Genomic DNA, 12,136 nt, shown 5'->3' with positions numbered 1-12,136 from the left:
AAAGGAGCCTGCCGGCGTGGCTCAGCAGTTGAGCATCGACCTGGGATCCAGGAGATCGCGAGTCGATTCCCGGTCAGGGCACATGCCTGGGTTGTGGGCTCGATCCCCAGTCGGGGGCTTGCAGGAGGCGGCCGATCAATGACGACTCTCTCATCATTGATGTCTCTCTCTCTCTCCTTCTCCCTTCCTTGCTCTGAAATCAATGAAGATATATTTTTTTAAAAACCTGAAAGGAGATCTGCAGTATTTTCTTACATGTTTGGCTATGCGCAATGCAATGAGTGCAGACATGACCCATTTTTAAGATTAAGCTGCATTATTTGGAACTTTTTTCCTTAAAATGTTGAGATCTAGACTTTCTTAAGTCTAGACAATCAACCGAGCCCCAATTTGTAGCATTTACCATTTCCATGATGCAAACACCCCACCCACTGCCCTTCGGAGAGGAGGAAGCGGAGAGGGGAGGCATGGGCCCAGATGGACAGGGCTGCCAAGGAGCTCGGGTTTGGTAAGCACAGCCCGCCCTGCACTCACTGCAGGCACCTCTAGGAGAAGGAGAACAGAGAGTGCCCTTCCCTACCTAGGTGCTGGAAGTCGATGTCTCACTTAAGGCCAGGGCAGCTCCTGATTGATCACCGCAGCCTCCCCCTGCTCCCGCCCCCGGCCCAGCACCCCAGCACGCCTGGCCCACAGCAGCCTCTAAGTGGGCACAGCTGAGTCCTCTAGGCTCCTGGAAGAGCTCGCCTTCACTGCAACCCCGAGCAAGTCAAACCAGGCCAGGGGTCTGCTCCTCTGGAAGGGAGGTGGCATGGGGGTGGAGTGTTCTGACACCTCACCTGCCAGTCATGCACCCTTGGGCAAGTCACTCAACCTCCCCAAGTTTCCTCACCTGTAAAATGGATGATGAAGTGCAAGGAGTTAGGAGTCTTGGCCAAGAGCCAGCGGGGAGGAGGGGTTTGCCTCAGCTCCGCGGTCAAGCAGATCACAGCTGCCAGTCCCCAGCCTCGCTGCAAGAACCAAACGAGGTAGGTAATAACAGGTCAGGCTGCTGTGGAAACTGTCAAAAGGGGAGGGAAGGAGCGAGCAAACATTTATCGGGTGCCTACTGTCTACCTTTTATCTCCTTCAGTCCTCACATAAACCTTCTCAGGTAGACACTAATAGCCTAAATTTACAGAAGAGGTAACTGAGACGCAGAGAGGAAGGAATCAGCCCCAGGGTGGCCTCCTGCCTCCCTCCACTATTCCACACCACCTTCTGCAGGGGACTGGGATCCTCCTTTAGTTTTAGTTCTGCTCTTCCCGTTATCACTTTTGACTTGTGTAGTCATATTATTATCTAAATACAAGGTAAATTAAATTTATTTTATGGTTGCCACAAGCTAACCAATGTGGATAAGCCTGGAGGACATTGTGCTAAGTGAAATAAGCCAGTTACCAAAAGGACAAATGCTGTATGATTCCACTCCCATGAAATACCTAAAGCAGTCAAAACGATAGAAACAGAAAGTGGAAGGCCGGTTACCAAGGACTGGGGGAAAGAGAAGAGGGAATTAGTGTTCAATGGGTATAGAGTGTGCATGTAGTTAACACTGCTGAACTGTACACTTAGAAATTATTAAGATGATAAAAATCCATTACATAGCACTATGAAGTTGACAGTCCAGGATATTAGTGTGTACGATCTGTTTTTAACTAGGAAGTAAATGTGATATTCAACAAATTAACTAATTCTTTGATTTAATTTTTTTTTTGTTTATTTTCTTTGTTCATATACACACAATTGTATGTATATGTATAAACATGTGTGCACTCTTTTTTTCCTTTCCTTTTTTTTTCTGGAGCACCTCTTCCCCCCTACTCCCTCCTTCACTCACATCAGCCTCCCACCCTACCCCCAAGGTAACCCGTGCTAATAACCTCATGCACACCCTTTCACATTTTTGGTGCTCATATAACTACACACACACATGTGCACTTACATAAATGGGAGACTGGTTTAGTTTATTCACATGTGAGATCAATATCCTATGTGTGCCCTTCTGCATCGTGCGTTTCCCTTTCCCCAGTACCTTGAGGAATCTGTTCTTGCCATCCGACATAGCTCCAATTTATAGATTGTAGTGGCTGCTGAATACTTTATAAAATGAGTGGACCCCTGTTTACTCAACTGTGCACTACTGATGGGCAGTCACTTTGTTTTCCATTTTTAGTCACATATAAACAACGGCATCTATGTCCTTTTATACTAGTCTATTATTTCTTTGAACTTATTCTTTTAATAATGAAGACCTTAAGTATTGGAAAATCATCTTTGCCATGTACTCACACATAATGAGGCCAGAAAAGAACCTGGGAGAATAAGAATCCTGGGGACAGAACAATGAATGAATGTTTTGGGGGGGGTTTTACATTTCCATTTATGTTATCACACTATTTGTATGGCAGATAAAAGCTGGAAGGACCAGAACATATCTGTCTTATGTGTAACAATGCTATGATCATAGGGAAGACAGGGATGTTCGGGTCCCAGCAATGAGTTAACAGAGACCCAAATCTGAAATGGACTCTTCTAAGTGGTCATCTTTGCTTTAACAGCCCTCAATCTGCTCAAAGTCCTTCCAGAGTCCTAGACAACTGAGGATGAGAGGACACAAGGCTACATCAGCCCATGCCATTGACCACACACTATCTGGAAGGCCCAATAAAGAGTTCCAGTTGCTCAGTGTCTCAGCTCTCACAGATCGGAATCTGTCCCTTCATGGCTCCAAAAGATACTTGCTTTCTCTTCCACAGCAGCTCATCAATACCAACCATGGTGGCTGCCTTGTACCAACATGACAAGAGGCACATGGAATCCAAAGAAACCTGCTCTCAAAAAATTTGCTTCTGAGGTTTTGTGGAGGCCAGAAAGAACAGAGGCTTCTACACCAAACCCATGGTTTGACTCCACAAACCTTTACTGAGTGTCCCTTATGGGCTGGGTGCTATCTAAGGGTTGTGGGGACAAGCAAAGCAGAAAGCTTCATTCGTGTTTATGTTTCAGGGAGTCGTCAGAAGGTCTTAAACAAGCTACAGTGGTGGGAAAGCAAACAAGAAATCTCTTATCTCAGACACAAGGAGGATGCTATGCCTTTTATAGCTCTCAGAAACAATGGACCCAAAGAAAACAAAACCTTACGAGCTTACCACTAATTTATTTACATCAGCAGATACACTTTATAGGCTATCATTAATTCTCACTCTAGCCATTGTTTTAGCACTTTATGCAGTTATCTGAAACAATATTTCACAAACTTTGACACTAAGTCAAGCATAAAGAATCTGAGGGTGTGTTCAAAGTAGACAAGTTGCAAAGGAACATTCCAGAGTACTCAGTCTCCTCACCTCAGCACCAGGATCTTAGGTAGTGGCAAATGCGAGCTAAGAGCAAAGTGCACTTATTAGACTTAACAGCAACACTATTGAGATGCCAAGAAACAATGTAACAATACCTTCCAAATGCTGAGGGAACATTATTTCCAGACTAGAATTCCATACCCAGCCAAACTATCAGTCAAGAGTGAGGGTAGTGAGGGTAGATTAACCATATTTTCAGACATAAAAGGTCTATGAATCCTTTCTCAGAAAGTAGTAGAGAATGTGATTCACTAAAATGAAGGGGGAAAAGAAAAAAAAAAAAGGGAGACATGGGATCCAGGAAACAAGGGATGCAACATGGAAAAAAGGGATTCCCAAGATGATGGTGAAGGGAAATTCCAGGGTGACAGCAGACCTAGAGAGCATCCAGACAGACCGAAGCAGGATAACAGAGGGCTCCAAGAGGAACCTCTTTGAAATGATGAAATTGATGGAATAGGCATTGCTCAACATATGAAGAGGAGATTTATACTTCTAGCCATGAATGAGAGGATAAGTTAGAGATAGGTACATAGAAAACCTAAACAAATTGAAAAAGAGATATTTATTCCAAGGAAATTTAGTATAGTATAAAATATTATTTGACTATGAGTAACATTTAAATAGTCACAATAATGTAAACATTAAACATTTTTCTAATGAAAATATAAATATACTGAGAAGATGGGAAAAAAGAAAGTGAGGAAGAAGTGGGACGGGGCAAGTTCCCACTAAGTAAGTTCCCATCCACAGCAGAAAGCCAAGCATTAAACACTAAAACTTAAAAAAATCAAGAAATGGTAGTATAAGCCTGTTGTTTAAAAATAAGGAGGCATCCCAGCCTGAGTGGCTCCATTGGCTAAGCACTGTCCTGTGCACCGAATGGTTGTGAGTTCAGTTCCTGGTCAGGGCACATACCTTGGTTGCAGATTTGATCCCTGGTTGAAGCACTTACAGAAAGCAACCAATCAATGTTTCTCTCTCACATTAATGTTTCTCTCCCTCTCTCTCCCTTCCTCTCTGTAAGTATGTCCTCAGGTGAGGATTAAAAATTAATATAATAAAATAATATGAGGCAAATGCCAAAAGTAACAACTAAGAAAGTGGGAGGTGGGAATGGAGGTATATCACATGAACTGGGATGGCTCTTTTTTCCCCCCCTTTTTTGGGAAACGGCTCTTTTTTATAAAAGGTTTTATTATGTTATACATAAGTAACTTTGATTTTTTTAATTAAAAATTTTAAAATATGGAAGACATCCACAGCCAGTGAGAGTCATGGGACATTGCAATTAGTCAGGTATGGTTGACTCATGGGTACAGGGCAGGGAAGGGTGGGACGGAACCCAAACAGGTAGAGACAGAAAGGCCAAGCATCAAAGGGGAAAGGGAACATCACGAGTGTTCCCTAAGCAGAGGAATCCTGATAACATCCTTGTTTTTTATCTTGATCACATTCTTATTAGGAAGGTCATGGAGCAGAAATAGGAGTGGGAGAGATAGACAGCAAGGGGCCCTGGTGAGTAGGCTGTGGCCAGTTCTAGGGAGAGGGGAAGCAGGTCTGAATGTGGCGGTGGTTTAGGGATGAAGAGGAGAGCATGGGTGACAGATATTTCCTAGGGGGCTCGTCAGCACAAAATTTATGGGCTGAAGGGAATGGGGGAAAAGAAGGAGTTGATAGGGAGGAGCAGGTTGGGAGAAGAAAGGCTCTAACTATGGGCACCATCCCCAAGGCAGAAGGCTCACCCTGCTACCATCCAACAGAAGAATCATTGTGTGCAAATGGGAGGAGCCAGGGGGTAGAGCTTTGGCATTAAAATACCTAATATGATAGGGTGGTATAAAAGAAAGGCATGGACATTTTAGCCAGATAGCCCTGGGTGTAAACCACAATCGTGCCATTTATTATTGTGTGACTTTATGCAAGTTACTTAACCTCTCTGAATCCTAGGGTTGTCTCTATTCCAAAATGGGGCTGACCACACCCAGTTCACAGAGTTGCTAGAAGTGTCTAAAGAAAGAACCTCTGTCAAATATTTCACATGATGTCTGTCAACATGTGTGAGCTCCCTCCCATCCTGTATCTCACCTCCCACTCCCACGACAGCATGGAGGTCTTCAGGGAAGACCCTTCAAACTCTTCTGAGCTTTGCTCTTTCCCGCATCCCTCAGACTGTGAGGTCCCAGAAGGTTCCTGAGAGGCAACTTCAACTCCCCTCTCATCAGTTCAAGAACAGAGACCACACAGGTTTGCATCAACCAGAAAGTCAGCTTTATTAGCCCATCACCAACGGAGAGGAAGGGGAGACAGCTGGGACCTGCACTGGGAGAACAGGAACCTGACCCAGGCCTTCAGGAGGTGAGGCCGGCAGATGGGCAGGAAGCTCTAGGAGAGGCAGCTCAGTGTTTGGAGCTCTGGCCCTGGCTGAAGCTCGATGAACCCTACTCCTTGAGGATGGACCGAGTCTGGCGGCCGGAGGAAGAGGAGGAGACTGTGGGAGAGAAGAGAAAAGGTGAGGACTCTGGGAGCTCAGCTGGTCCCACACAAGGAACAGGGAGGGCTGGAGGCTCTGGAGTGCCCGGGACCCTAAGGAGCCTTACCATCTCGGGAAGAATAGGACTGGCTGGACGTGTGCTGAGAGGAGGAGAGACTGTGGGGAGAAAAGGCAGAACAGTCAGAGGTGCTGGGAACAGCAGGGGGCTGAAGGGTCTATGGAGCAGGACTGGGGGACCGGTGGGGGTAGGCACTCACTGGGCATCCTCTCCCTCCAGCAGGCGGCGGTAGGTGGCGATCTCCTGCTCCAGCCTTGTCTTCACATCCAGAAGGATCTGGTACTCTTGGCTCTGCTGCTCCATCTCACAGCGCAGCTGAGCCAGCTGCTCCTCCACGCTGCCGATCAGCCCCTGGATCTGGGACAGCTGCATGCAGTAGCGGCCTTTGGTCTCCTCCAGGCTGCCCTCTAGGGATGCTTTCTGTTAGTGGAGAGAGAGAAAAAGAGAGTCATTGTAGGTGGTCACTGCTGTCCCTTCAGGTCTCTGGGCATGTTTTCTGTGAAGTTCATGGGTTTTGACCCCAGCTGGGCTACTGATGGGCCAGACAACATGGAGGAAAAGTATTCCACCATTCTGGGCCTTAATTTCTCCATCTGTATAATAGGTACAATGTTCCCCTCAGTCCCACTCTTGGGGAAACAGATGTGGAACTGTATTGTGGCAGTGTTGAGGGGTTGGTGGCCATTACTGGTGACTTTGGGGCTGGGCTGTGCCAGGTTTTTCATACCATGCTGAGCTGGGACTGCAGTTCAATCTCCAGGCCCTGGAGCACTCTCCGGAGCTCGGTCACCTCACTGCGGTTACTCTGGACCAGTTGGCTGTTAGAGGCCACTTCTTTGTTCAGCTCATCAGTCTGAGACAGGAAAAAAGGGCAGAAGGTGTGAAGGGTGAAACAGTCCAGAGGCTCCCCTGGCCCAAAGGTCCTGCAGGAAGGCCAAGGACCCAAGCCCCACCTTGCTCAGGAACCAGGCCTCAGCATCTCTGCGGTTCTTCTCTGCCATCTGCTCATACTGGTCTCGCATCTCGTTCAGGATGCGGCTCAGGTCCACACCAGGGGCAGCGTCCATCTCCACGTTGACGTCCCCACCAGTCTGACCCCGCAGGGCAAGCATCTCCTAGGAAGGGATGGCAAGAAGTAGCTTAGCTGACCCCTTTCCTGACCCCAAGTGCATCTGCAACCCCATTGAACCAGCCTCCCATCAACAATGCCAGCAGCATCCTCACCTCCTCGTGGTTCTTCCTCAGGTAGGCCAGCTCCTCCTTCAGGCTCTCAATCTGCATCTCCAGGTCAGCTCTGGCCAGTGTCAGCTCGTCCAGCACCCGGCGCAGGCCATTGATGTCGGCCTCCACGCTCTGGCGCAGGGCCAGCTCATGTTCATACCTGGCAGACAGAGGTCAGGGCATCAGGTTCCATCCATGAGGCTTCTGAGGCTCAAGGCCTGCTGGTCCTCCTGGATAGACAGCCCCACTCTTCACCCCCTGCCCTCTGCTCTCCACCCTCAGCCCTGCCACAGGGATGCTCACTTGGTCCTGAAGTCATCAGCTGCCAGCCTGGCATTGTCAATCTGCAGAATGGGCTGAGCATTCTCAATGGTGGCTGCGATGATCTGCAGAGGGGGTGAAGGATAGGAGAAGGGTTAACTAAGATCCTGCTGCTCAGAAGTGAAGTACACAGGGGAGAAAGGAGTCTCCCCACATTTAGGGGTTACCTGGCTGGCAGGTCAGGCCCTATGCTCCGCTAGCCAGCCTGGGGTGCCTTTTTCACCCAGCTCAGGGTGTGTAGGGGATGCACCCCACCTCTCCCACCACCCCAAGGTTGAGAGAAGCTGAGGGTGCAGTGCAAAGAAGTCTCACAGGGAATAAGAGTCAAGGTTCCAGGCCTGCCTCAGACACCTAGATGCTGAAAAAGGACCCTCTGCCACCAAATCTCTGAGTGGCCCTTGGCCACTCCCCCAAGGCCAGCCTCAGTCTCCCTGTTTGTAAAATAGAGATGCTAGTAAGTGGTTTTCTAAGGGCCGCTGCAGCCATGACCCCTCTCAATGCTCCACCCACCAGAGCCACCCACCAGGCCCACACACCTTGTTCCTCAGGTCCTCAATGGTCCTGAAGTAGGGGCTGTAGTCCTTGACCTCACTGGGCCGCTGCCTCTGGTACCAGTCTCGGATCTTCACCTCCAGGTCAGTGTTGGCCTCCTCCAGGGCGCGCACCTTGTCCAGGTAGGAAGCCAGACGGTCATTGAGGTTCTGCATGGTGATCTTCTCATTGCCGGAGAGGAGGCCACCATCGCCACCACCAAAGCAAGCACCAAAGCCACCAGCAAAACCACCACCGAAGCCAGAACCAAGGCCACCACCATATCCTCCACCGAAACCACTTCCCAGGCCTCCACTGAAGCTACTGCTGCTGAAGCCACCGCCATAGCCGCCTCCCAGCCCGCAGGCCCCCCCAGAGGAGTAGCGGGAGGAGGAGACTGACATGCCCCCAAAGGCGCTGGGGGCCCGGCAGGACCCTCCTGCCAGGACGGAGGACATGCGGCTGGAGCCACCACCGATGCCACAGGAGCCCTTCATGGAGCTGGAGGTGAACTGGCGGCTGCAGGTGGTCATGGTGCCAAAGAAGGAGGTGAGTGAGCGAGCGAGTCAGCAGAGAGAAGAGAAAGTTGCTCGGGAAGTCTGGGAGGATGCTAGGGCTGCCCCATGCCCAGGCACCTTTATATGCACCTGGGGAAGGTGGGGCCCTCCCAACTGCTGACTCCAGGCTCCCCTCCGGATTTCATCACTTCAGGTTTTGTCCAACTCCCCACTCCGATTACTCAGCCTGGGGTCGGCTCACTTCGCTGTGCTGCTCGGAGTTACCACCCAGCTTTGGCGGGTGTGGGGCCAGGAGAAAACACACAAAAGCCAGTCATGACTCAGGCTGGGCGGTAGGAATCTGCTCCCGTTGCTGGAGCCCAAGGGGACAGCAGGGCCTTGGCACAGGCGGCTTTGTGGCGCCTGCATCCCCAGGCAGTGAGTCAGCCCATAGAAAGACTCCCTGCCCCACGGTGACAGCCTCAGCGATGCCATCCCAGGGCCATCTCTGGATGCAGCCAGGAGGATTCTACGTGCCTGGCTCTTGACCAGAGATCTGGGCTCATGGCCTCGCTCTGCTTTGCTCACTGTATGACCTGAGGTCCCTCACCTACCCTCTCTGGGCCTGTTTCCCCTCAGAAAAGTGACAAGGCTGGACTAGGTGATCTTGGAGTCCTTTCTAGTTCTAAAAATTCTATCACTCTTTCCTGGAGGCTGCCTTTGAGCCCACAGGACCCCCAGAAGTGGTGTGCACCATGGAACCAGCATGCCCTGTGGAGCTGGACAGGTGACAGCTTGAACCCTGGCTCTGCCCCTTACAAGCCTAGTGGCATAGGCAGTCCTTTAGCCCCTCTGGGCCTCAGTGTTTTTATCTGTAAAAAGGGAGAACACACCACCAGCCACAGAGGAACATGCATGAAGGACCCCTCTGGCCCCTTCCCAATGGCCAACTCTGACCCTCACCAGCCCCTCCAGGCCCCCCATCCTTTTTTTCCAGCACAGTTGCCCCTCACCTACCTCCTCAAGCCCACCTCTTCTGGCACCTCCCTCCCACACCCCTGCCCTCCCCTCTGGGCTCCCTCACTCCCACCCTTTGAGCAACCCACCCCCAATGCATCACTCCACCTAATCACCAGCGCTACTATAAACAGGGATGGGAGGGAATACCTGTCCTTCCACTAGTGCCATGAGTGACCCCTGACCCCACCATGGGCTTCTGAGTCCCCAGGGCTCAGTTCCTAACAGTTTTCTCTCAAGTGTCCACAGATTCCTGGCTGGGCTTGGCTACTTCACTCATTCAGTTGAGACAGGTGGGAAGGAGGCTCTCTGGCCATGTGCCATGCTCAGGTATTGTGTAGAGTGCCCTACATGTGCCACATGGTTCTTTGAGGGGCCTATTCCTACCACTAGTTTGAAGACAGGGAGCTAGAAGTGTAAGTGGCTTCCCAAGACCCTAGTCAATGGGGAACTGAGGTTTGAACCCCAGTCTGCCTGTTTGTCCAGCTCGAGCCCTTTCCACCATCCTGAACCACTCTCTCTCTGTGTCTCCAACATACATCATTGTCCTGAATTCATCCTATGAAGTAGAGGGAAAACCAGAGAGAGCAGTGATTCCCCTAAAGTCACTAGTCCAGGACTTGGGCCATCTCCACTGTCCCATGGTGCCTTACAGGCAGGGTCTAGGCCTGTCCAGTCTCACCTGTCTCCCCAAGGTGCCTGGAAGGAGCTCTGCCCATAGCGGGCTTGACCTTGGGCCAAGGGATGGAGGCAGGATTGGGAGGGTCTGTTCTGAGGGGTGACCCACAGAGCTGGCCACTGTTCTTACTCGAAAGTGCCTCTGTCAAGGTGAGGAGCAGAGAGGGCCTGCCTCAGCCTGAGTCTGCTGGGCGATACCACCTTGAAATCCTCTGCCTCAGCATAACCAGGCTTTGTCACTGCCCATCATGCTCCGTCAGTCACTGGGCTTGTGGGCACAAGGCCCAAAGGTATTAGCAGAGCTGGTGCCCAATACACACCTTTAGGACCAAGCCTGCGAGATTCTCCCCTCACTACAGCCCCCAAATGGGCAAAGGGGCCCTGGAATTTTGCACAAAAATCTTACCATCTCACTTGTCAGGATGGGCCTGGAGTTCAGGCCCAACTGCAGACTCACCCCCTTCAGAACTGAAAATAACCTTTGAGGTCACCAAAGTCCACCAAGCTCCCACCAACGAGGGTGAAAGACTTTTCCCAGGTTACACAGCATAGAGGCAAAGCAGACTCGAACCCAGCTCTGGGAGCTTTCCTTCTCTGTCCCCAGCACAGCCTCTGCCTCCTTTCTAATTGGATCGCTGCCCCTCCTCCATTCCTGGAGGTGGGGAGAGGGGGGCTGCCCACAGGCCCAGCACTGAAGGTCCAGGGAGCTGCCTGGGCTGAAAAGCTTCGAGAAGGAAGTTGCTGACCAACCCAACAAACCACTCAGTCAACACAGCAGACCCAGCACCCTCTACATGCCCAGGATTGGGTGCGTAGGCGGTGGGGGAGGTGTGACATATTCTCTGACCTTGGAACCTGTCATGTGACCTGGAGAGAGCACTAAGGCGGGAATACAGCACCGAGCGTAGGAAACACTGGGGTGCTCCGCCCTCAGGATGCAGCTGGACAGGTCACTACCTCTGAGCCCAGCAGTGAAGGAGGGCTACCTCTGAGGTTTTCATCAGAAGATGGTAGAACCAGGGGTGGCTCCAGCTGGGCCTCAGAAGATCTGAGTTGGCAGGGAAGGAGTGGGGAGCATTTCTTGCATTACACCTGTCCCAAGGTTGCCAAACGCCAGAATCCCCAAGCCGGATGGGCACAGAGCAGCTCTAGGCAGTGGGTTCACCTTGTTCCTCTGTCCTCGGGCCATCCCATCTCAGGTGTGAGGTCATCTCGTTCCAGAGTTGGCCGGGCAGGAAATATTATTGGCCAATGCCACGCCTCAATTTGCCGGATTCCCAAACCTGACTGATCACCAGCACCCCATTCAGATCCCCGGGCCCTGCTCCGGCCCACTGCATCAGCATTGTGGGACAAGGCTGATCCTGGGGACGGTTTTCTTTCTGGTAACCAGCCAGGCCTGGGGGAGGGAGGGCACACCCCAGGGAAGGAGGCCCCAGGGAGACTGAGGGGAGAGAGGAGGTGGCTGCAGGGCCCTCAGCCTCTGGTGGTAGCCAGAACCACAGGCTCCAAGGGAAGGTGAAAAGAGAAGAGGCTGGACCAGCCAGGACAAAGCAGCTTGGAGTGGGGCAAGCAGGGGCCAGATATTGGACAAGTCCTTCTGCCACGCTGAGCCTCAGTTTCCTCCTCTGGGAAATGGGAAGATCAGCACTATTTCACAGGCATGTTAGAGGGGAAATAAATAAAGCACCTGGCACAGACTGGTGGCCATATTGCATTTATTTGCAGGTATTTATAAACCACCTACTATGTGCACTCAGATGCCCCCAAAAAAGCCTTGGGGGCATACCATTTGGTGGAAGGAGAGGGGGCAGAGACAATCCCAGTACAGTGTGCTCAGGCTGAGATAGGATGAGGGCCTGCAGAGGGTGGGGCAGGCTCTCTGGCAGTGAACAAAAGTTCCTGAGCCAGGCTCTGGCCC

At 51.2% G+C, this 12,136-nt stretch overlaps 1 protein-coding gene across 1 annotated transcript; it reads right to left on the bottom strand.

Annotated features, from left to right (window-relative positions):
- Positions 1-5,797: 5,797 nt before the first annotated feature.
- Positions 5,798-8,556, bottom strand: LOC107538784 (keratin, type I cytoskeletal 16). Its single transcript, XM_016215114.2, is given in 8 exon segments — positions 5,798-5,889; positions 5,999-6,048; positions 6,150-6,370; positions 6,678-6,803; positions 6,904-7,065; positions 7,175-7,331; positions 7,475-7,557; positions 8,029-8,556. Coding segments are annotated over 8 exon segments (1,419 nt in total).
- Between the last annotated feature and the right edge of the window lie 3,580 nt (positions 8,557-12,136).

This window comes from Miniopterus natalensis, chromosome 17 (genome assembly GCF_054644295.1).
Source record: "Miniopterus natalensis isolate mMinNat1 chromosome 17, mMinNat1.hap1, whole genome shotgun sequence".
NCBI lineage: Eukaryota > Metazoa > Chordata > Mammalia > Chiroptera > Miniopteridae > Miniopterus > Miniopterus natalensis.
Note: the sequence above shows the minus strand (reverse complement) of the source record. Positions and strands in the feature narration are given on the sequence as shown.